This window comes from Haemaphysalis longicornis, unplaced genomic scaffold (genome assembly GCF_048455015.1).
Source record: "Haemaphysalis longicornis isolate Haplotype H1 unplaced genomic scaffold, Haemaphysalis longicornis Haplotype H1 scaffold_5, whole genome shotgun sequence".
Lineage (NCBI taxonomy): Eukaryota > Metazoa > Arthropoda > Arachnida > Ixodida > Ixodidae > Haemaphysalis > Haemaphysalis longicornis.
The window spans coordinates 5,087,113-5,112,705 of NW_027526385.1; the positions used below are offsets into that span (position 1 = coordinate 5,087,113).

Here is a 25,593-nt window from a genome sequence, read left to right on the forward strand (position 1 = left end):
TGCGCTTCAACTGAACATTGACGTAAGCAAAATAAAAGAGCCGGCCGATTTTCGGCCGGTCTTGGTGGCGGGAGAACAAAAGAAAGCTGGTTGGAGTGATGCCTTTGAGGCAGTCATCCTTCTCTGCCTTATATACCGTATGAGTTGCACCGCTGGCGGGATGGAGGCGAGACGTAGTGCACTCAAGGAGGGGAACAGCGGAGTTGTAAGGCATGTACCCTCATGTGCAGCCCACTTTCAGACACGCGGAGCAGTGGCTGTAGTCTCAGTAGTGAGAAGTGCAGTCTATTTTTCAAGTCTGGGGTCAAAGTATCCGTGCGCACGCGCATGCAGGCGGGCACGGACGCACAAAAGCTTGAGAATGGTTGTGTCCTGCTTCAATCATTCCATACCTAAGATCGTCAATAGCCGCATTTGTGACACCAAAGCAGCATTTTAATGATTGCGTTTTTAGTACGATTCGTTACATTGCCTCTATCTTGCCTCTCTCTGAGCCAGTCCAAAGCGTTGCGCTTAATAAGGCAACGTTGTGGAGCCACATTTGGTTGCGCGTCAGCGCACTAAAATACCACTGGTTGGATTCACGCACGTTTTGTGTATTTTCTGCTGATATAATTCTGGCAATTTTTCGGGGGATGAAACTAGGTCACACCAAAAATGTGTCTGCCTTGCTCGCCTCACTTCCTTCCCTTTATCATATAGGTGAATCACATGTACAGCACTCGCTAAACCGCAGAGCGTCGGGTAAACTTTATTATTTCGCCAGGAGCGCGGGCCGTCGCCTGGCTAATACACGTCGTCGTCGGAGCTCCAGACGTGGGTGAAGGGCGTGAACTGCCACAGGTCGGGCTGTCCCTCGTGGCGGTCCTTGAGCCCCGACGTGCTCCAGCGGAACGGGGGCACCTGGTCCCACGTGGGGCCGCCCACGGCCGTGAACTGCAGCTTCGTGAACAGGCTGCTGTTGGTCAGCTGTGACCGGGGCGAAATAGAGCAGAGAGAAGACAGAGGGTCAGAGGTAAAATTGTACGTTAATTGGTCTAAAAACCCGCAGCACACTTACACAGCCGCGACCACTTATTATAACGCAAACAATGATAGCGTGGATTCATTTGTAAAGGACAACACATATGTGCGGAGAACGACGCGTTTCCGCATATGTTTTTGGGGCGAAACCCCTGAGGGGCTCGGGCTGTCGGCGTCTCCTGCCCTCGTCGTCGTTTCGTGTAGACAGGGTACTAAAACACCGGGACGCTGTTTTTCTAACGCCGCACTCTAGAACGTAACGCGTACTACAAAAACACACCGGGACACTCGTTTTCCAACGTCACGCGCTAGAGCGCTTCGTGCTTCAAAGAGACGAGACTTGCAGCAAATCTGTATACCTCTACCCCCCAACGGTTTGATCTCCGTGGGCAAAAACGCCAAGGCGCCAAGAGTACACTTTTACACTGCATGCTTATCTCCTCCTCAGAATTCCCTTTAGTAGAGTTTAGTTAGTGATAATATAATAATAATGAAGTCATTATTATTATTTTTATATTATTATTATAGATGGCCCGGGATTTTTGTTTCCACCCCCAAAACCGGTCCTGCATTTTCCACGCGTGTTCTTGAGCTTTGCCGGGATTTTTTTTTTTTTTTTTCAAAGAGCGAAAGCGTGGGCGAAAAAGTGTCGTTCCCCACACATGTTTCGCCCTTTACACAGCAATCCCCAGAACTGGATTTACGTTAATCATTTAGGCGCCTTGCCTATAAACTCTGGATTTATCAGGCCAAGGCGTAGCTGAAAACGTTAATACACTACACAATGTGTCTTGTTGGCGTAGTTCATTAAGACAGCATTCGAGTCCCAGGGTTAAAATAATAGGCAAGCAAACGCCAAAGTGACTTTTTAGTGCGCACGCACTAGGTGCGCATGCACGAACTAGACCGTCTCAGTTCACTTGTTCAGTGCACTAGGTGTGTAAACAAGAACGAATATGTGCGCGTGAAGCCTGTGCACTGCCTTTGGAGCCCGTGTGCGTACTCTGAAGCCTAGCTCACAGTAGCACATATTCGCAAACGTGCATTGGACCATGTCCATTAGAACAAATACGCATTAGAAGAATTTATGCTGAGTCTGGTGCTCCCAAGTTTAAGAGAGCAAGCAAGATCTATTTGGACCGGCTACACCACAGAAATGAATCACGGGCGGCTTTTCCCACAACCTAGAACGAATCTGCATCAAGACGCGTACCATGACTTTTAATCTGCCGTATGCACAAGCGTATACCTTCATATCGGTGGAGCCATGCCCCCGGTGTCCGAGAGCCTTGAAGGGGTACTTTCCGTCAGGAGGGTTGAGGTCGCTTCGTGCAGAGATGGCGTTCTCGGCACTGTACGGTGGAGTACAGTTGCACCGGGACAGGGGGTCTTTAGTGTAATCGTTGTACCTGCACCGCAAAAGAAAATCAGACAGAAAAGACGGATAATTTCTAAATTTGTAAATATTGGAGGAGACGTTAGCCAAGCCACTGCGCCTACCTTGCTATGCGAGATGAGAAGAAAAAAATTAAAATCCCACGGAGAAGCGGGAATCGACACACATCTTGAAATGAACTGGCGTGGGACATATTTTTAATGCTATTGTTAGAGACCGGAACTGTAGGCACGAAAAATTGAGGTTTTAGGCGCCTATAATAGGCACTGAAAGGTGTCTTCTAGGCATATATATGCATAAAACACTATAGTTTAGGAATATATAGGCTCAATTAGTATTTACTTCAGCAGCGTATTTTAGGACACATTTTTTACTTGCGATGAAAATAGCGGAAAAATCGTGTGTTGTGAGAAAGCAATTCTACTTTCCTGGTGAAAATAGGCCACACAAGTGTCGCTATTTCGACATATCTGCGTGGGGTGATTCGACGCTAAAGGAGAGGCTTAACAGCCATCACAAATCACAAGTTGTGCCTCATGTCAATGGATATTTGTGTGCGAAACACGAGCGCTCAGCGTCTGCAGACGTTGGTGGAGCGTGCTGGTACGTCTGAACGCTGCATGATCTAATTCCGCCTGGAATGTTCGAATGCATGCTTGCCGCTCAAAACCTTTCGTAGTTCTTTTATCACAGTAAATTCAGCACCTTTATGTCCGAGACAGATTTAAGCTTCGGAATGGCTCTGAAGGCAACCGCTTCTTCCGTGATGGCTGCGGCGAACCTGTCCCGGACCTTCAAAATGAGCACAGCATTCTGAGTCACAGTGGCGCATAGGTTTTTAGCGGCTAAAAGCTTTCTGCTAAGAATGGAAGATAAGCGCACCAGTGTGCCAAGTCGCGCTAAGTGTAGCGCCGTGTAGAATAGCTTGGGCTGAGAACCTTTTGTTGACTGCGAAGCTGTTAATAGCGCCGAAGTGCTTGTTGTAGTAGTTTTCCGCCCTGCGCCGAGATCCCCAATGGGTAACAACGGCCTCTGGTAGAAGAGGCACAATCGGTAGCTGGTCCTTGAGGACACGGACGCGCCTCGAAATACGCTATCTTAACTGCAGCTGTTTACTCTTTGACAGCACAAAACGGCATCCTGAGCTCTTTACAGGACCTCTGAATACCATTGCTACAGTACAGTTAATAGCAATACTTACGGACAAATTACTGCGTCATCCTGTCCTGCAGAAGTGGATGGCTCGCAAAGCTTCTGAGGATGACGCCATTCAGTATTATGCACTATAAATATTAAACAACATCACTCAGCTAACCCTTAAAGCTTGGTTGCAAACGCTCATGAAAGTTACCGGTCCGACAGAGGATGGCTGTCGTGGCTAGACTACTCGAAATGTGCCGAGATGCTCGTTCTGTAACCCCCGCCCCTCGTGCCGTTTTTGTGCCACACGTGCTGCATATAGCCGACCGGAGGCGCACCCGTGATCGACGGCTGCGTGTGCACGTCTTCGTGGCCTCACCGTGAAACTTTGGTGTGTCATTAGGCAAATCTGTTGGGCAAGTTGGTGCATTATGATTCAAAAAATAGAGCGCGACTTGGACAACGACGGTGAAGAAGGACGACGGGACAAGCGCTCACTTGCAACTAACATTTATTGAGGCATCGTCTCATATTTATACATGAATCATCAGGAGCATGCGCACGCGCACTTCGGTACACTACATGGAACGCATCAACCAGAGAACAGGATCAAATTGACGTTTTCAAAAATTCAAACTCGCTGGCACGCAAAAACACAGAAGTATGGCTGACGCACTTGTCCCCTTTCTGCTTAATATAAAACGCTTCCAAGAGCTCCCTCGCCACTGTATTACCACTCCTGCCGAGAATTCTTATCTGCTCAAAGAAAGGTCTGCATTTTTCCAAATGACTGACAGGCCTGCCATCTTGGCAATGCGCGGGTAAATGCGCGCGCGTGTTAAGAGAACTATGTTCGCGTGCCCGGTCATTCACACATCTGCCCGTCTGGCCGATGTAGGCCTCCCCGCATGAAAGCGGTATCTCGTAGACTACCCCGACGTCACAGGGCACAAAGCGTGTGTCAGATGTTCAAATGGTTATCTGCCAGGAGGCGCCTTTGACGTCGCGTTCATTTTCTGTTTTCCTTGTTTTTTTTTTTTATTCCGTTAGCAATGGATAGTGTTTGTCGGCAAAAGTTTTCGCCGTTGATGCCCGGACACAGGCTACAGCGAAACAGAAGAACATAAAAGGAAAGAGCTGGTGCGGACTGGGGTCACGTCGAGCCCAACCGGTGTCCAGGTTGGTTTTGGTGTCACTGCGTACGGGCTTTTAGGGGCCTTGTCACACGGGAAAACGTGAGGACGAGGTGCGGCAGCTTGAGCACGGCTTCCGAGTCTCCGCGTGTGCGGCACGGCACGCCGATTCTACTCGCAAAGGGCGTGCGACAAACGCCCAGTTGCAGGCTTGTCAAGAGACACCTCCTAGCATAACATGGGGTCGAAAACCCGAAAAATGCATATGTAACATAAATAAGGCCCTTTTAGGGCGAATATAACCAACAAAAGGCATTTTAGGCGCTAAAAAGCCCATATAGCCACGAACTTCAAGATAGGTAGTAATAGGCAGAATAAATGCCTAAAATGTTTATTTTGCGTTAGTTCATTCTTATTGTTAAATTGGCTTGATACGGACTGAAGGGTAAAATAGGCATTTTGCCTTAAGTTCCTACCTCTAGTTGTTGTTCTTGGCGTAGTTTGTGATTATTCTGAACGGTTAACTGGGGCGAGTGCGTCAAGAAATGCGTGAGAAGGAATGTCCTAAGTCTCAATCACATTCGCGAAGACGCCAGGGAGATTTAGCCGACAACGTGACAGAGACAAGGTGACAAGACAAGCGCAGACAACGTGACGCAGACAGGCACTGGGGATTCCCCAGCCACACCCCCCTGCAAGTCGCTGTCTCCGCCGACCCTACGGGCGCGGTCCGAGTATGCGAGCGTTATCTCGCATCCTCAGAGCACGCCCCAAGTTCTTTTTTTTTTTTTTAATGCAGAGCATTTCTTAGCCTCGCCTCTTCCTGCGTCGGACGGCGTCCACAGCTCCGCGTCCGCAGCAGGTGCGCCTCTCCTCCTTCCCTCCTCTCTCTCAACAGCAGCTGGCGCGCGCATGCGTCGTAGTCAGCCTGTTCGCTTCGTCGCGGTCTCGGCCTAACAGGTGCGTGATAGCAGCGCGGTGGGTCCTGGAAGGGCGCGCGCTGCTTGCGCATGCGCGCTTCCCCCCCCCCCCCCCCCCCCCCGTACTGCTCTCCCTCTAATGCGCGCGCTGCAAATATAAAGCGGCTAGCGGTCGCTCGTGCTTCAGTCACTGCGTTGCTCCTTCCTTCCTTGGTTGACGCTCGCTCCCACGTTTACTCGTGTCTGCTACTCCAGCATCACGGAAGAAGCGATGGAAGCAACACTGCCTTCAACCAGTACTGAGGCCCCAATGCTCTGCATTTACTCGTGTTCCCCTCGCGGGAAGGCGCGGGAATTTTTTTGTCCACCTGTTCTTCCCAGTCAACCTGTTTTTTTTTAGGTTCCGATGCTAAGCACTCAGGTGTTGACCACTAATCAGTAAATATGGCCCACTTATGGGCTGACTGTTTTGCAAATGTTGAAAAGCAGTGGGCTGCGCAGCCATCAGCGCATACATGGGTATGGGCTGTGCAATTGCTACTAATGCGCTCCAAGCCAAAAAATTCCCCCGCATTTCCCCGAGGGGGAGAATGTGAAAGTGCGAATGCACGGTTGTCGGCCCGCTTGCGGCGCTTGCGCTCGGCCCCCGCAGCCCACCGCCTCGCCGCCTTCTCTTCCATCTCTTCCATCGGGTTTGTAGTATCACGTGTACACCACGCAGTTATCAAGCCGCTATAACGCCGCTGTGTCGCCAACGCACGCCGCTGACGACGTAGTTTGAATGCGTTAAAGATATAAGGCGCGTTACTAACACTGATATCAGCGTCGCGTCCGTGGCTTAGTCCAATAAAGAAAAAAAAACGCGTCGGTGGCTTAGTCGGTAGAGCGTCGCGCTGCGGCCGCAAAGTCCTCGGATCGAAACCTGGCGCCGGATGCTGTTTTTTTTTATATATAGAGAGGAGGACTGCGGACGGACGGCGCCGCCGGCGGTGGAAGGTTTGGGGTCGCTTATAAAGTGCATTCGATCTTAAAACTTCAGGGTCGAGGCCGGTACGTGAGCCTTGCGCGGTATGTGTGCCTCACCCAGAGCCCTTTACTATGGCTTTTGTATTTTCGTTGGACTGACCTACAGGGGCGGATTTGTGGGTGCGCCCTACGGGGGCGGTGGGAATTTTTTCGCAGTGATGATGATATACAGGAGATTCTAAAAACAATGATAATATTAATATCTATACTACTGCTGCTACTACTACCCAATAATAACCAATCAATCAATGAATCAATGTTTATTAGTCTGCCCAGGAACAGCCGGAGGGCCTTTGTGCTAATAATAATAATAATAAGTATGATAATCATTGATCGCTCGCGTTTATAGGTCATGTGCATGCTTCGCTTGAGTGAGCGAGAAAGAATGCAGTCATTCAGGCCCATTTTAGGTCATCTGGTAGAAGGAAGGGGGGGGGGGGCAGCGGTTCTTATTAAATCCCACCAATGCTGATCTAAGTGTAATTCACAGGTTCCAAATTTACGCCCTACAGTCGTCACCAGCACTACGTTTTGGTTATATACCACTTTTTCATTGAGAGAGATATCCTACTGTTCATTAAACATTACTTAAAATCTGGGTGCTAGTATAGTTATTTTGCCCATCTTCTGCATCAGCGCATTCGGATGAATTCTATAAATCAAATTAGTTTTCCGTTTCCACTGCCCCTTCGCACCTGACACTGCTGTGCGAAATAAAAGCCCTTCAGGACTAAAAAGTAGACCTCAAGGGCGTGTAACATTTGTGGCCGCGTATGTCTCAACACTTTCTACATGTCATTTGAATACTAAGGTAGGAGCATGCCAGCAAGGGAACTCTTATAATCCGCAGCCAGGAAAAACCCTGTCGCCCTCAACGCCCAAGCTCCGGTAGAGGCGCATGTGCACGTTGCTTACGTGTACCCTACAGAGAGCGTAGAGACAAGGGGCGAACGGACCGTGCTGAAGAGAAGACGGCTTACCTCATGAGCTTGATCATGGACTCCATGTCATGCACCTTAGCGTGGTCGCGCTTGAAAATGAGCGCCCGCGGAGTCCGGTCGTAGGTGAACCAGTCGCCGAACTTGGCCACCTCCGCCGGCTGACCACTCATGTTGAAAATGAACTCGAACGATCTGCGTCGAGGAAGGGACGGAAGCGTACATTACCCCCGTTGCATGCAGAATAAATAGCAAAAAGTGGACATCTTTGATCACGCGTAAATGCTTTGTATTAATCAGCGTTGCTTCCGGACTAATAATCACGAGTTGCTTCTCGAAAATTTGGCATGATTAGAATTCCACTCGCACTCAGTCCACTCCCATACACGTGGTCGGGCAGTCATTCTGTCTTGAGATGAGCACATCAAAACCATCCTGACACCCAGAGGAAAACTTATGCGCGTATCGCTCTGTTCCTACTCACTGGTGTATACGCAGTGTAGAACAAAAATAAACAGAACAGGTGTTGAGTTCTGGGTGGAATAGCATTCCCAGAAAACATCATCAACTATCCGCATGTGCAACATGAAATGGAATGTTTGAATTAATGAATATGAAATTGAAAGAAACGGCTTTTTATTATAAATCTTCTCATAAAGTCAGCGCGTCAGAGTGCCCAAGTGTTGCACTGTATACAGCTCGATATAAAGCTCCTTTTCATCTTCCTGTCAGTGTGCACTGTTCTAATACTGTTCTATTACTGTTCGAATACTAAAATAAGCAAAGGCGATTGCGTACCTGAGTTTTCACCCACAGGGCTGCAACGGGACAGTGAAGCGCATGGTAGTGGCGGACTGAGAAGTGATTTACACTGCCTGGTGTGTTTAGCGTACCATAAAACCTCACAATAAAAACGTTTTTTATTTGTTCGCCGAAATAAGAGGTGTTTTTGTATCCGTAGATAGTCCAGGCTTACGCTGGGCACCCCTCAAAACGCGTCACGGTAACGTAAGCCAGTAGGCAACACAAAATGTACTTACGGTGTGTTGTAACTGGGCCAGTACGACTGGTTCCGCAGCACATGGGTGGCGTCCGTGATGTTGATGTAGTGGCTGCATTAGGGACGAAAGAAATTCACGGCTAATTCTGTCTTTTGAGCAACATGTACATTATAACACGAGCTGATTTTTCAAAACGCTTTTTAGTGCGGTTATGTCCTCGCTGGGGTGCCAATTCTTTATATAACTATTGGGAGTTATTATCATATTCTATCAGGCCTTTCTCAATTCCATGTGCTTAAATAATTTCTGTAGTTGTCTGTTTAAAATAAAAAATGTGCGAACTTTCACGTTGTCAACTTATGGGTGTTGGGGCCCTTGTCAAGGTGTGTTCACCGCTTTTTGTTGCGCCAACACCTTCTAAGAAAATGATGACGATGATGATGATGATGATGACGATGATTGCGACGACGACGACGACGACGACGACATCGAACGGAATGCACTGGAAAACGTTTCTAAAAATCTGCCCTCCTCCGACGTAATTTGTGACGTCAGAGAGAGGGCATGTGCAGAGAAAATGGAACAGCAGGGCATTAGCTCTATCGTTACTTACGGAAGTTGCTCCAGGACGTAGAGCAGGCCGTCGGGCAAAGGCTGTCCTGGCTTGAATTTTTTGAAGTCTACGATCATCCACTGGTTGTTGTATCTGAGCGTCGGGAGGAAAATAAGACTGGCTTAAAGACAGCTTTTGCAAGCTTTGAGTATTCATGCGCCACTGAAACAAATCTTCCATAGAATTTTCTCGCAGCTTCGGCGTCTTGCCCGGCCCCATTGCTTCCCCGGTCATTTCTGCGAAGAATACACGTATGCACCTAAAACCTGGTGCGCACCTTTGTCAAGGTTGCTCAGAATTCCCCCTCTCGTCCTGTGCATGAACCAAAGGAAATACCCTGCCACGACAGGTATTGTTTATGAGCAGCTAGAAGACTTTCTGAGCAGCTGGAAGACAGTATAACTCAGTAGCTGACTCTGTACCTGTGCCCAAAGGAGCGCTGAGAGACGGATGTAATCAAATGCAAAATCTTGACGTGTGTTGAGTTTTTTTTTTTTTTTTCGTGCATTCCCTGCAGCGTTCACCCAGTGAATTTAAACCACTGTACTGATGAAAACTTGCTGCAACTCGAGGTGTTTACGTTTTTAAAAATGAACATAGACTGTTCGGAACACGGAACACACGGTACACACGGTATTCGTGGGCAAACGGGCCGAGTGACCTTACTTTGGTAATAATTACTGTTATGTTGGAGTAACAACGGAGGATTTAGCTACTTCATATGAACTTTGAAACATCATTTTCACCCAGTAAATTGTGCAACCTACAAACTTTGCGGTGTTCATTACAGAATGCAGTTGTGTTTGGCTGTCAATGGTGGGGGGAGTAAGTTATTGCCTATAGGAACTTGACTCCATGTTCTACGTTAAGTCACAAAATGACCACATCGCACCTTATTTTAACAGCAAAGCTGTTTAGTAAATCGTAATTTTTCGATTCCGCAGTTAAAAATACCAAGAAATTACCGAGCGCGTGCACGTTAGCACGAGCCTCGCGGCGACCGCCCAGCAGTTAACAAAACCAAGAAAATGCCTAGCACTCGCGCGTGCGTGCCTCGCGACGACCGGCCAGCGTCCCCTGCGCACGTTTGCCAAGCCAAGCATACCAACTTATTGAGCTTGGCCAAGATTGGCAACAAAAAAAAAACACACCAGCGTTCGCCATAATCATGTCAACACTCGCTCGTAACGAGAAAGTCTCCAGAGTTCACTGTTATCGTGGCAACACTTGCACGGAACGAGATATCCCGTCATAGCGTACGCTTCTCCAAGGTAACGTCCAATGATTATCACTTCCAAAAAATGAAGTAAGCTAACACTTATAGCAACAATGATGGAGTAAAGGTCGTTGCGGCAGCGAAGAAGCACATCGGCCGCAATCGTGGACTTAAACCTTCGTGACGGTCGTTAAGGTTGCGTACAGCTTCGCTACCTTCGTCTTACGCGGCAGTGTGAGCTTCCTTCATTTTTTTGTTATTCGTAAAGTAAGTTTACATCGCAGGGCTCCATTTTTTACGAAAGGTTTTTTGTTTATTTCTGGCTTTCCCGTCCAAGTTGTTGTTCACTGCCACATATGTTACCGGTTCGGTAGAAGTGCTTCTATTTGCGCACATTGATTTGAAGTAATCGAGTCCATTGCAAACGTATGCTGCTCCCCCGCCGTGCACGTGTCTTACAATTCACGCCTTTTGGTACAGCTACCGGACCGCAGAGCTCGCTAAAGAAGCCCTGCTCTATCCTACGAACTGAGACACATTTTATCTCCAGCTATGGATGCACTGAGACCTTCTAAGCTCACGGACTTTAATGCACGATCGTATAATGTTGCCTGTGTATATGTTCGAGGGAGATACACAGATACGCACCGTCCACACTTCACATCCTGCAGCTGCTATGGTATTCCATCCTCAACCAGCACGCACGCTATCCAAGGGATTAAGGTGCCTTCCTGGTATTATGCCGAGAATCGGTTCACAGTGCATTTTATTAGACAGTGTATGCGCCTTCACGTCATTTCAAGCTCCTATTTCGGGGTTAGAAGGTCAGGCGGACGTGCTCATGCGGCAGCCTACAGACTGTTCCTCTGAGAATTTGGGTGGTGATACAAGTGAGAAAGACAATAGGCTCCATGAAGCCTGTAGAAACAATGAAAAGTGAGCAGAGATGACGTCACTGCATTCCTCCCCACAATCACGCGAGCCCTCTTAGCTCAATGAGATAATAACGGTGTTATCAGGCAACCTGGCAACATTCAAAGGCTAATTGTTTGACCGCTGTAGCTGCTCTACGAACGCGCATGACGGCGATTACGCCGAACGGTGGGGCTTGTTTTCAATGGCATGTCAGGCGTATAATGGTATTTTAAAAAAACGGGTTGTTTTTGTCCCGCCTTGGCTCAGCGTCATGTGACAAAGGCGGATGATCAACAAAACACATCGCCCCATCAATTTTTTTAGCGGAGAAGTGGGGCAAAAGAGAAGGCCCCGTAAAAACCCAGGATAAGTCATATTTTTTCACCGATATTAATGTCATGCTACACCTGTTAGCTATTTATAACGACTCAATGAGAAAAATTCAAAATTATTTTATGACAGTTTCTGAATTTCAAGTGACAAGCAGTAGCAGCCGAGACGCAGGTGTTCACAGAGGTGGCCGATAATAATTTATGAAGGAAGGTAGTGTGCTTTGTTTAAAATCATTCCGGGAAATTAATTAGGGGTGCTTCCGCACACATATTCGTGAAAAAAGTAGTGTTCTGTCATGTCTGCGAATTGGATTTACACATCATGAAGGTTGATTAGGTGTCCCTGTGGTTTTATCTTGCCCAGGGCAATGCCTGTACATTTCTCTGGTCGTCAGGCGAGAGATGTATACCGGGTGTCCAATGTTTAGCTGGGACGCGATTTCTAGTATCGAAATTAAGTTCTCTTTAGTCTTATAGCTCAGCGCTTGAATTGTATTCGTAAGCGAAGCATCAAGCTTCTGAGCATCACCACCGCACGCGTAGCAAAAGCTCGGTCACCAGGCAACAAAAAAATCAACTTTGATCGTTGCAGTCGCGTCCCAGAAACTTTTCACACCGGATGTACGTGCAGAAAGAAGCCGAGAAAGAAAGAGAAATGTGCACAGCTTACGTTCCGCTGTTGTGCAGGGCGAATAAATCGGCCCATTCTTTTCCCGTGGTTGCCAGCCTGTTGGCCACTATATTCCGCACGAATTCGAGGTTTGTGTCGGGTTGTATGTACTTGTACAGCTCCGGGTTGCCGTTTCCAATAGTCGTCTCCATGGTTGCCTGCACAGTGGGGCACCACCAGATTAATCAAGCCTTCACGATGTCCACATGAGGCAGTTTTCCTTCGTTGCAACGCCGAGCAGCAGTGCGAGCAGCATAAAAGCGGTGTGAAGAGACGCAGCCACCTTGTTTGCTTACTTGATTGCAGCGTTAATCAGACAAAAAATAGCGATTACGCTCAAAAAGCCATGCATCTTGGATAACCATCATAGAGACGTTTTACACTGAAACCGAGCGTACTGTTTAATGTTCCAACGCTGGCCAGCGCTAACTGCTACAGATAAGCGACGGTAGAACAGTATCGGTGTGTCTCACCAGGCCTGAAGATATCAGGTAGAAATCGTCGCCGGAGAAGATCCTTCCAGGAGATGACGAAAACGTGAGAGTGTGGCCGGGTATGAGTTCATCTGCCGGCAAAGAATGCCCGCGAATCAGAGAACTTGCAAATGCTCATCTTTTATGCAAACAATCCTAACCAGTGCAGCATAGTTCCTGCGGTGTTCTTTTCCACTGATGCACAAAAAATAGAAAACGAAGTTCGCGAATCCTACAAAAAACTGAGCACAATGATGTCCCTCGATAGCTGCAGCTCCAAGAACAATAAAAAAACGTCCCAACTGATGGAGCGCGAACAGAGCGAATGCGCGAAGATTGAATCGAGTTGAACAAACTTCATCCCATTCATCACTGGAAAAGGGAGGGTAACAACATGGAGGGTGCGGGTAGGGAAGGGTAGAGAGTAGAGAAACAGGGGGGGGGGGGGGGGAAACAACATCTTTACTCGCCGGCTAAAAGGTCACGGTGGCTCTCACTCCCTCGCTAGGAGGGGGGTGCCGGCCGCGACTGCTGGCGTGTGATCGCCGCCAGCGTAAACTGAAACTATGCGGCACATAGTGTTAGAACGCGAGGGTACCCATCCAAATCTACATGAGGCAAATATTCGGATTACAGAAGCCCTAGGATTAATGGGTAGCACAGAGGAAGTTAACTTCAAGGCTGTCGAGGCGACGAAAAGTAGATTAGAATGCTGTAGGACGAAAAGCAGAGAGGGGAATATTGCCTAGGACAGTTACCACCTGTAACAGGCAAAAAAGTATTTTGTGCCTAATAAGCTTTTTGTGCCTGCCTTAAGCACCGCTAGTATTAAACCAAGAGTAGAAAACATAAGTGTATTAGTCCTTTTTGGTAAGAGGACACGTCATCACCCCGCTACAAAGAAGAAACCAATAGCAATCATCATCATCAGTAAAAGGTATTGAGAGGCAGACACAATCGAAGGCTCTCGCCTTCCGACGACATTTGCAGTGAAGCGAGCCGATACGCGGCCATTTTTAAAGGCTGTCCTGGTGCCACCGCTCGTGTGCCTGAGCGGTATCCCGGCGTGCGGCATGCATCGCGCGAGCGCGCACTTACTGGACTCGAAGGTCTTGTGGAAGCGGAGCGAGTACTTCTTGAGAATCCTGAGCATGCTGGCGTAGGTGGACCAGGTGACCTGCGAGAAGTACAGGTCCCTGTTGTCCGGCAGCACCTTGACCAGCGCCGAGCAGGAACCGTCGCCGGCGACCTTGCGCGCCACGCTACGCTTCAGGGCTCCCTCGAGGTCCTCCAGGTCGCCGTCCGCGTTCAGGAACCTGTCGGAGTGCGCGCAACAATGCATCAGAATTAACACCGGGAAGAGCCCCAGAATAAGTTGATGCGCAACATTCTTCACCGAAAATCCAAGCCCAAACTTCCTGCGTTTGCCCGAAAATGCATAATTGGTGAACTTATCACATATAATCGTTGGAATAATGCAAATGGATAGATAATTCAGTTTTGATAAACCAGACAATGTAAAAGATATAAAAATAAAAATTGCAGAAGTGAACTTATGAAATCAAAAATATGAATCCTATATATATCTGCCTTCCCCCCCCCCCCCAAAACGAGCTAGGACGAAGATAAGAAATTCCTGGAAAGGGCAAAAAAAAACACAAATAAAGAAATCATAAAAGCAAACCAACCGTGCCCTATACCTTGTATTTGCGCAAAAGTACGCAATTGGCGTAGTTGGGGCCATTAATTGCTATAGTAGTGTAAATTTACACCATTGGAAATAACAAACAGGAAAAATTAAAAACCAAAATAACTCAACTTCTTTCCCTGCTTATACCCAAATCTGGCTGGAAAGAACTGGCAGTGAAGACAAGCGGCTTTAAATTGCAATGCATTTTTAGACAGCCCTGTGAATTTCTACCGATTGTATATCTAAACGGTAATGACAGAAGCTACGTGAATCAAGTTGAATCGCAGTCACCCTGGTATGAATGCAAAAAGATAGGCCGAGGCTTTGCGGCAGGGTCCGTCCCAGCCTACTCCAGTTCCTGATTCATAAATTGTTGCCCGCCCACAACCGCACCTGGTTGCCCTTAACCTACCAACCGCTGGAATAGCCACAGAGCATGAGAACGCTGGAAATCCTTTAAACAAACGCGTTGAACACCATCGAATAAACGCAGGTGATACTGTCGGATTATCGGATTTCCATATTTCCGCCTCACCAAACACCCGACTTCCCCTGGCTATACGTCAATTAAGTCCAGATCTTCCATCGCATCACAATTTATTACATCGCCCACCCTCGTAGACAAACTTGCTTTGCTCACCCTACTTAAGACATCAAAAAAAGCCCAAGATGCTTTAAATCTTAACATGGGCTATCAGCGTACTCTGCCATCCAGTTGTATTTTATTGAGGTGTACCCATTTTAAAACAGGGAGGGCGCTCGCAATCCTGCCTAGCGCGATCACAGTAGCTCGATGGCATACTCACAGCAGATCAGTAGCATTCACGTAGGACCAGCTGGGAAAATACTCGCTGTATCCCTTTCGGGCATCGTCAATCCCGGCCAGCTGGTTAAGAATTAAGTCGACCTGTGACGTAAAGGAGAAACAGTCGCATAAAGAAATTAACAAACTCCTCGATATATTTTGTAAATCTGGTAGAATTTCTGGACTACACTTGTCCCGGCTACTTGTCTGTAAAGCAGGCTAAATCTTATAAATAATAGAGGAACGTCTTCATGCTCGAAGCTGGGCACATTAGTAGCAGCGGTTACCCTGGAGATCAGGCTAAGGTTACGTAGATTTTAATTGGTTTGGTTGACCATGGGCATCGTGCGCGTGTATGCTGTACGAAAGTTGCGCGGTAAAAGCAACGCTGAAATCGGAATAAAATTCCTTTGCATATAAAGTTACTTCTTTGGCAGTAGAGTACTTGCTTCTCAGCAGCCATACGCCCTTAATACCAACAGAAAGGGATAACAATATACAATTGAGTAGGATGCAGGCTCGATTGCTGGCCTGTGTTTCGGGCTGAAGTAAAAAACAAAAAAAAACGCCCGAGCGTCGAAATTTCCGCGTACGTTAAACACCATCAGGTAGTCTAAATTATTCTGCAGGCGCTTGCGGTACGGCTCCCCTCATAGTCCACGGGTATAGCTATAGAGTTAAACCCCAATTTTAACAGGAAATTTTTCGCTTTGCAATATAAAAACTGCTGGACCACGCGTGATTCTGAGCAATGCCTAAGAATGGTGCCGTGAGCGAACATTAAAAGCAAAGTGTGTGAAAGCTTAGTCAAAGATTTTACCGTTGTCACCGACACTGCGTACGTATGTACCTGTACCGCAATGCCTACACGCTCTAAAGCTGAGTAGCATCAGCCGCGGCGTACGCACAAGCCCAACCGCATGATAAGCAGCCTTTCTAGCAATATTCCGAGTGTTGCAATGCGGTGCTGTGAAACTTCCTCAGTGTTGCAGTGCTTGTCCAGATATACCTCCTATATATTGCATTTGCTCTAATAAAGATTCAGTTCACTACATTATAGAGTAAGTGAACCTTTCGAGCAATTTACTATAAATATTTTGCTCCAGCGCTAGGTTTAAATTGAGAGAGAAAGTTATCTTTGGCGAGGCAGGGCGCAACCTGAGTCGCCATTCAGACACATTCCTGCAATCCGCCGGCAGGAGGAAAACTACGTTCAAGAGAATTATCCTGAGGAAGTTCGGAAAATAATGCCCCTAAAAAACATTTATTTTCGAACCGCTGCTTTAGCGTCGGTGTTTTTGGTCTCCGGGAGCTGCTTTGAATTTGGAATATAACCCGCCGCGGTGGCTCAGTGGCTAAGGCGTTGCGCTGCTGAGCACGAGGTCGCGGGTTCGATTCCCGGCCGCGGCGGCCGCTTTTCTGATAGAAGCGAAAAGCAAAAACGCCCGTGTGTACGAGATTTCGGCGCACGTTAAAGATCCCCAGGTGGTCAAAATTAATCCGGAGCCCTCCACTACGGCGCGCCTCATCGCCTGCGTTTCGTCGGCGCGTTAAACCCTACAATCAATCAATCAAGAATTTGTAATATATATCCCAAAAACTGTACTAAATGAACTATTTTGAAATGTCTTGTGTTAGTTAAACAAGATATGCAATAATTTAAATACATGCCTTGCCACGTAATAAAATAGCCACGTAATTAATCCATGGATGTGGTTATTTTGCATTGTATCCGCGCCAATTGCTTGCAAGAGATAATGCAGCAGACGAACCTGGTGCCAGTACGGGTCGGCGGATCGGTACTGGGCCGCTTGCTCGTTCATATGGCGAACGTTGTCGTTGAAGAACTTGTCCAGCTTCTTGCAGTAGGCTGTCTCATTGTCGCAGTAGTTGGCCCACTGGTTGTCGAAATGCATCCTTATCAGGTCCTTTGTGAGGTAGCCTTCAAGGAACCCTGCAGCGTACGCCTGGTACTCGTCCGGGAATTTCTCGTTGGTGCTGATTTCCAGGAATCCGAAGCTGTCGCGGCGCAAAGACACAAACGGAAGCAGGCGTTCCACAACATCCAGGCGGCGCCTAAACACATTTTTTTCCGCATCCGTCGTCAAATGCGCACCGACTGCACATACAAAGCGATTCGTAGAAATATCCTCCGTAATAATTGCGGCACTCTGTATTTAATTTGTGCATCATGCGTCGGCTACCATCTGAGCTATCGCGGCGTCCGGCAGATGGCTGACACCGCTGATGAATCGATGTTGTATGAACATTGGGAAACCTTTTCGCCTATAATAATTATTCTCAATTTGTGCGATGCTTTCCTTGTGCCATTTTTGATAGTTCCCTATCGAAAAAGTCAGCGTATTTCAGCGTCATTTTTGCGCTGGAATCCACTGAAAGCGATGGTTTGCGCTGATGGCGGCGCTGAAAGCCGCTGGCGCTGCTTCGCAGCGCTTCAGCCCCGCTGTCAGGCAGCGTCACTCGCGCCGGAGTGGCGCAAATGCGCTTAAATGTGCTGCAGGCGCTCCAACCTCACTTGTGAACAGCGCTTTTTATGCTGCAATTGACGTCTCGCTGGCGGGCGGTACGCTGTACCCAAGCGGTGCTGGCACTGCGGTGTGCGTGCGCGTGCTGTGCGGTGAAGCAAAGAAAAGCTTTGCGTGCAGAAACTTCGAAAAATTGCGTTATTACAAAATCAAGGCGCCTAACTGACAAAAATTTTCAACTCTGCCCTTTTTGCTGTCACAGAAACAGCAACCGCTTACCATATTAGCACGTGCGTAGGTGCGTGATTACGATCTAGGCAGTGGGGTTTGAGGCACTTCGTACGGTTGCCCCCCTATCCATGCATTTGGTATTGCTAGAACTAAAATTATTCGCTGCAATCAAATGACAGCACGTGCGCCGCCAGACAACACGCGATGGTCAATTTAAGCAATTGTTATACCCTAGTTACACGGACACTGTTAACCACGGTTAAGCAAACCGCGGTTAGACAAAACCGTTTGCTGCGTTCCACTATGGTTACACGGCGGAAGTAACTGCAGTTACGTTAAACCGTTACGTTTAACCGACGTACGAAACTGTGGTTACCTCTCTAACCACGATTAACACAAACTGAGCTTTGCCACCTCAGCTCGGTCACGCTAACCGCAGTTGCCGCAGCCGCAGTGTTCAAAATCGCAAAAGTCGGTTCGGACGCACGTGGTAGCGCGTCAGCGGAGGCGAAAAAAAAATCACCTGGCGTTCGGAGGACACGAAGACCCTTAAATAGCGGGCGCCCCAAAGCTGGCCCCAAGAGGTGCTTGCGTTCTTTGCGTCGCTCTCGCAGTCAGCGCGACTGCCCGTGAGCAGCGGCTCGTCTCCCAGTCTACCCGATCGACTACGGCAAAAGCTGTGCTAAATTTGTAAATTCCGCGCAACGTTCGGGAAAAAAATGAATACAGAAGGCAATCATGGAACGTTTTCAGCACTCGGAAACGATCCGCACGCACGTCGGCTGTGCTTGCAAACATGCTGGCGCGCCTGCCCGCACGGCACTGGAAGCGGCTCGAACCGGCCCAGACCACGGCAGCAACAGCTTGTCGCCGCTCTTCGAAATCAATCTGATGACGGGAAAGAACTTCCACATGCGAGAAAGTGGATGTTAGTCTGGTGAAAAATTGTGCTATGTATTCAGAATTCTGAACCATTTCGTGCCCGACAACGCAGCTGCGATACTCTGGATGCGGTTTTGGATACTTTTTATGAATTTCGGCACCGACTATAATTGGCATTCATTCCTCTCACATGCACTCATTACCGAAGCCTACTCAGCTGCACACTGGACCACCTTTCGCACATTCATGTTTTCATCATTCAAGACGGGAGAGCAGCGCTGCACCTTCACTCTTCGCCATGACATGGTGTGCTCCACCAGAAAAACCAAGCTGCGCTTTACGTTGTCGACAGAGAAGAGGTTTCGCATGGTGACGCATAAAAGGCCGTCCATCCCGGTCCGGTGCGGACCCCAAAAGCTGCACTAGTGCAGGCTAGACGGGTCGAAATAATCACTGAGTGACTCGCTAGAAGCTGTAGGAGCGCTGTATCTGTGGTTAAGGCACTAAATGTTTAAATAGCGGGAGCCGATGTGTAATCTAAGCGTGGCGCGCAGGGATATAGTGCAGGCACTGCGGCCATCATAGAACGGTCATAGCGGAGAGGGCAGTACCGCACAAGAGACGTGGTGTGCGTATGATCTGCGGAACGACTGGCGGCCCTCCCATATCTGGTGCGGCGAGCAGAAACGCCTAAATACTAGCGTTCCGCGATGAGCCATGTCGCCAGAAATATTGAGACAGTCGTGGCAAGAGTGGAAATGGAGTCGGCAGGCCCGGTTTCCCTGACTCCCGCACAATGCATCGCACGCTGATGGGAATGCATGCGCAGAGCAAAGCTTTGTTGTTTGGAAAGCGTTACAGACGAACAGTGAGAGGCCGTACGGGATACCGCGTCGAGAGCTAGTAGGGAGCCGCGCAGCATTCTCACAAAAGATCGTACGGCGAGTTCATAGAAGTGTTAAGGTTCGGATAAGGGTATCAGATAGCAGCACCGTTCGATAACTGGCCCCATCTTCTTAAGCCGTCACATCTCTGTGAGGTGGCAATGCGTTACCCAGGAATTTTATGGTCAGTTTCACTTCGGACTTGCCATCAATAACCAGTACAACATCATCAATACTAATAAAAATAATCATAATAAGATAAAATTGACGCTAACAATGAATATAAATAAGAACATTAATATTCCTGATGCGGCCAAAACAGCCCGCTTTCTCCGCTCCGCAGCATACCCAGTATCGTTGATGGCGTTGCGGAACGAGCCCCATGCTACGGCGTCCGGGCTGCCCCCGTGGTGTCCAGTCTTCACTTGAAAGGTTGGCGGAACCGTGTTGAGCTTGACCCAGGCGTCGAGGCCGAAGGCCGCCTGACCCAGGGCCACTATCAGCAAGGCGCTGATAGTCCACAGCATCCCTGCCTCTCCAGTGGGTCCTCCCGAAGCTTCTTCTGCAAGGACCCCGCTAAACGGGATAAGTACTCGAAAAGGCTGAATGTTACGCTGCGCCCAAACACAGGGTCTGAAGCATAAAAAACTGCGAGAGCAACTAAGCATTCCTGTTATGCAGTGAATGCAAAAGCATTAATCCGTACACCGGCCCATGCATCTCTCCCAGGAAACGAGCGAGGTGGCCCAAGGACTCAGTTCCCGGGGTTGTCTCGACGACGCTTGCTATTAGGGCCACGGCGTGGTGGTGGCCTACCGGAGCACCACGTAACATTGTTACATGGAGCGCCAGAAATATCCCGCAGCGCATCCAATGCTTACTAGATCTATCTGTAGCCCGGCGTCCCCTACAGGCTGATGCGATCTCTAATCCCGTATCATTTCGCCACATATACAGGGTGATCGAAATTAAGTCGACAGGTTTTTTTTTTTAATTAGGCGCTTAGAGGGACATGGATACCACTCCTACAGTGACCTTGTGCGTCCAGGGGGACACAGAATGAGATGATAATTTTGATGTACGTGGCTCAATTAACAAAAATTGAATAATTAACTTTTTAGTGGCTGCAGTATAAGAAGGCATGTTTGTATTGAAAAGTTAGAGGCGGTCGTGTTTGTACGCAGTTTCATTTGGAAGAATTCTTCTGGCGCATCCGTATCCGTACTCCAAGATATACAACTGCGAAGTTTAATTACCGTTCGCATGATTACCCATGCTAGACAGCGAAGGCCGGCGCAAAGCTTCTCCCCGTTGTTCTGTGTTTCGATTGCGGTTCCGAGTTCTGCAGATTCCGATAACGACAGCCAAGACTGAAAGGATGCCGGTTATCATTTTTGCCTCTAGAAAGCGTACACAGCAGGCACGTCACAAATGCGAGGAGCTTCGCGCCGGTCCTCACTTCCACTTCATTGCATGCGTAAACATGCGAACGGCAAATACACTTTGAAGTTCGATATCTCGGAGTACGGGTGCTCTAGAAGAATTCTGCCCACTGAAACTGCGTAGAAACACGATTGCCTCTAACTTTTCAGTACAAACATGCCTGCCTACTGCACCAACTAAAAAGATAATTATACAATTTTAGTTAATTAAGCCACAGAAATCAATAATTACCACCTCATTTTGTGTCCCCTTGGGCGCATAACCTCGCTGTAGGGGTGGTCGTCACGTAAATCTCAGCGCCTAATTTTTAAAAAACCTGTAGACTTAACTTTGATCACACTGTATATCGAATTGTACAAAGATCACTGCAAGTGGTGAAAACAGCCCGCCGCACTCACTCAGTTGGTCTGGGCTTGCGAGGCTCTGCCACGAACTGTACAAGCACATTTAACATAATAATAATAATTGCCATTGTTCTTTCTTATATGCAAAAATTTTTCAATAAAACCTGAAACCTAAAAGGGCTGCAGGCAACCACCCGAGGAAAACAAACCGAGCAGGACTCTCACTTCCGCTTCCTCCCTTCCCCAGTTTTGCACCAAATAAAGTTATTATTGTCGTCAGAATCATTTCCCAATTGCCGAACTTGTCTTATCATTGTCATCATCGCCATAATTTTCCCGTTGCGTTTTTCCTCCTCTCCGTCACTATCACTCAGCACATATCCGTACTCGCATCGCCAAGCAAAGAGGACATTTAGCGGCAGCGCACTCTGCTAGTGGCCTAATTGCTACTTCTGTTTTATCTTGCTCAAGTTACTCGTGTGGGCCTCAGCAATGGCTCTAACACATATTTTTAAGTCGAATGCCACAACGCACACGCACCACCAACTGTGGTGGTTTTGGGGATGCAAGCTCGGCTCCAGAGGTCTCGGGTTCGATTGCAAGCTAGACCATAACTTCCACAATTTTCTTTTCAATTTAATTGTTCTTCTTTGCTTACAACAGCTTGCCTGGTAAATTTGACACCAGTACTAGCATTTTTTTCGCCTTAATTTCTTCCCGGCTGATACCTAGCACCGTCAACTTTGCTCAGCATTAGAGCAACCATTCGCAGATCGCGCGCCTAAGTGAAGTTTTAATCGATTCGTTTGCACCTTTTGAAAAATTCCGTGCAAGACTATAAAACTGCGTTTTGAATCGTTGGAACATCAAGTATTATGATGGGACAAGCAAGAGAATCAGTTTCCCAGACAGTGTAGAAGTCACTTGCGTACATGCCAAATAAGCGCACAATGCCATAGTTTGCATTTATATTTGATAAACGATGACTCTCACCAATATACCTTTTCTACATAATGGAAATACGAGCTACTTACGGACACCCGTAAGTGCTCGTGTCACATACAATGTCGTACTTCTAGCTCATAAACTAGCTGCGTTCGTTTTGCTTGCCATTCACAGAGCCCTGTGCTATATCTGTACCTGATATGCAGAGTAGCGAATCGTCTGCTATCGTGCATTACCAAACGGCACTGCCTCCGCTCGGGCATTACCACTCGCATTCACCTTACTGAAACTACTTTCAATTTTAAGTCTGAGTCTATATGCCCTAACCTTGGATATTCGCATCACAGTTGTATTGAAGTGAAAATGATAATCAAATAAATCATTATGACAGAAAACAGAGAAATTACGCTTTTGCAAAATATGGGTTCGGTGTGTGGAACCATTCTTTAGTTTTTTTTCTCTCTTCTTCTCAGCTGTACCGCTAACCTGTGCCTATCCTTCTGGCATATCGAGAAAACAAGCCAAAACTTAAGTTGGGCAACACTGTTTAACCATACGGAAGAGCTTGCCAAATTTCTTTCCTTATCTTTTTACGTTCGTCGCCTATTTAGGCACACCATTGAGAAGCTGCCTTTTTGGCAACCCTGTTTATTCATTTAGATTTCATACTGTTCTTTCCACTTGCGTTATGGATTGGCGTTGATATCGTTTCTTAAGATTCAACCAACCGCCTTAAGTTCCCATGGTACATTCTTCAGGTCAATGGTCCTGGGGTCAATACCAGACATAAAATGCGACTGGCCACAAAGAAAGTAAAAATTTACATCGCGCCCTAAGGTGGAAAGAGTGCATGCCGAAAGAGGAGAGTGGTCACAAGTGCTATGCCGTGAATGAAGCCCTGGCTCTCGCTATGGCGCTGTTTACTCGTAAACAGATCTCCGGAAACAAATGGTATCCGCTATTTTGACGAAGGCACTCACCAAACAGAGCAGTGACGTTCTACTCCGCCGTTCCGCAGGCGATTCACGCCCAGCAGCTGATTGTGCGTTCTCGGCTCGCCTCAATGCTGCTTCTTCAGCGAGTCTCGTTCCGCCTGTCTGATAGGCTGTGGCGACGCTCGGCCGGTTGAAATGTGAAACTTCGGAGCGATTTCCCGGCGTTGTCTCGCCCCTTATATGCCAGCGCAGAGGGGCAAAACCAAGGCGTGCCGTGAACTTTCCCGTCTTCCCCTATCAATGGCTGTCACGTGGTACTCGAGATAGGACACTCGCTTGCCTTCCGTGTCTGCAACAACGAACAAAGCCTCAACATCTCAGATAAAAGGAGGTTTCACTGGTACCCTTTCTCCTCATGTCTCTTGCAAGGAGATTTCTTTCTTTAGGCTCCTTGGTTTGACGTTTATTCGGCCTCATTTCTCCGATCTCCATGATGCCGGCGTCCACCTCCTGTTTGTCGAATCAGCCGGTGAAGTGCTTGAAGCGGAGAACCTAGATAAGAAAGGGAAAGAACGAAAGATTATGCCGACTCTCCCGCTTCCTTTGTATTCGGGCCAGCTTATCAAAACACTCCCCGGCAGTGCCAGTTTGTTCGGCGAAAAAAAAAACGCAGTCAAGCGCGTGTAGTTGAAACACCTGCTGTATCACCTGAGGCTATGACACAGTGATCAGTGATCACTAAGTACCGGTGCTTTCCCACTATATTCAGCTATTTCGTGCAGGTTTTTTAAGTGACGCGATTACTGACAATGTGCAGACTTCGCAGTGATAAAATGCGCTACACCTATTCTGTAAGGGTTTAACTAATAACTAAATGTTCTTCTTCGGGCCAAAAATTACGGGCAAAGCACTGTGCCGCGTGACCGTTAACAGGCTCCACGCTGAGAGAACACTAACTTCCTAGTTCTCCTTGCTTGTTAAACTGCTACGTGCTGTTAGTTCGCATTCTGCGGACGAAGCAGATGTTAAGCGTGTGCTGCAGTAAACCGCGTCGAACTTTGTCGACACACCAATCCTGTGCGCCCGACGCGGCGTAAAAGCTGTGCAATGTATACTGCAGCATGAACGTGAGCGCATTCATAATTATAAAATAGGTGCCTATGTTTGCTCATTTGTTTCTGACTGTACAAGGAACTGCTAGGATGTCTTCTAGGAGCGTAAACTACAGTTACACTTACTTGAAGTTTCAGGTTTCTGAACCTTTACCTCAAGTTTTGACACGTTGAATCGATGTTCCCTACGCTGTAGCGGCGCGTTAATCTCGAGAAATTGCTTATTTTCTTTGCTACTCGACCCTCACCACTACTTTATTATGAGATAACTATTTTGAAGTGTACGTTACAATTTTTGGAAAGTCAGTCTGATATAGCACACTAATTACAAAAAAGTAAATTTGATATTGCCCACTAATTACAAAAACAATAGTATCATAGAATGCAAACAGCCCGGTACATCAAAAACATGGCCCCGACAAAGAACAAGCTCGCTGGATATGTGCTATGGAGAATTTCCCGCTTCATTTGGCCCCCTCTTTAAAGCGCACCAAGAAGGAAAACAGCGTGAATTGAAAAGAGATGTCGGGAGCACTCCACGACCGCGTTAATTTGTACCACAGTTTGACTTTGGGCTAGTTGGCTAAACCTGATTTTTTCGAAGACAGTGCGGGGACTGGACACGCCGCAACGACTATCCTATCACCCTCACTATTTCCAATCGCCATGACAGCCCTTCCCAGATTTTTACACGATATCCCTAATGTTAAGCACGTCCTGTACACGGACGATGTAACTGTACTATAAATCCATCAGCAATATATGCTGGCTTGAAAATTTTGAGCAACATAAAAACAAAGCACCTATTTCAGGCCGTCGCAAATTTATCATCAAATGAACGTTGGAGTTTCAAAACACCGGAGGCTTACAAAAAATATTGCCGCTGACCACGCATTGAGTTTGTTTGTTTATTTATGTTCTTGCTTTTACCCCCCGGCCATGCCGGACTGTGTTGTATGTGTCCCGAGTGAAGCGCATGTTTTATTCTTTTTTTCTTCTGCCGCACGGATTATCTCATTTGAGAGGGGGGATATTCCACC

At 47.6% G+C, this 25,593-nt stretch overlaps 1 protein-coding gene across 3 annotated transcripts; it reads right to left on the minus strand.

Moving 5' to 3' along the window:
* Positions 1-726: 726 nt before the first annotated feature.
* On the minus strand, positions 727-23,712 carry LOC144137832 (putative phospholipase B-like 2). Of its 3 annotated transcripts, none has more exons than XM_077669843.1 (12): positions 23,487-23,712; positions 20,123-20,333; positions 17,064-17,310; positions 15,293-15,393; positions 13,895-14,112; positions 12,797-12,888; positions 12,324-12,481; positions 9,191-9,283; positions 8,617-8,688; positions 7,619-7,771; positions 2,273-2,432; positions 727-969 (listed from the first exon to the last, which is right to left on the minus strand). In XM_077669843.1, the coding sequence occupies exons 2-12, from the start codon at positions 20,299-20,301 to the stop codon at positions 787-789; spliced, it is 1,656 nt and encodes a 551-aa protein (XP_077525969.1). In that variant the 5' UTR covers positions 20,302-20,333; positions 23,487-23,712; the 3' UTR covers positions 727-786. The 3 variants fall into 3 exon arrangements, with proteins under 3 accessions (XP_077525969.1, XP_077525967.1, XP_077525970.1); XM_077669841.1 differs by having other exon boundaries at positions 20,123-20,336; positions 23,487-23,711; XM_077669844.1 differs by lacking the exon at positions 23,487-23,712 and having other exon boundaries at positions 20,123-20,350.
* Between the last annotated feature and the right edge of the window lie 1,881 nt (positions 23,713-25,593).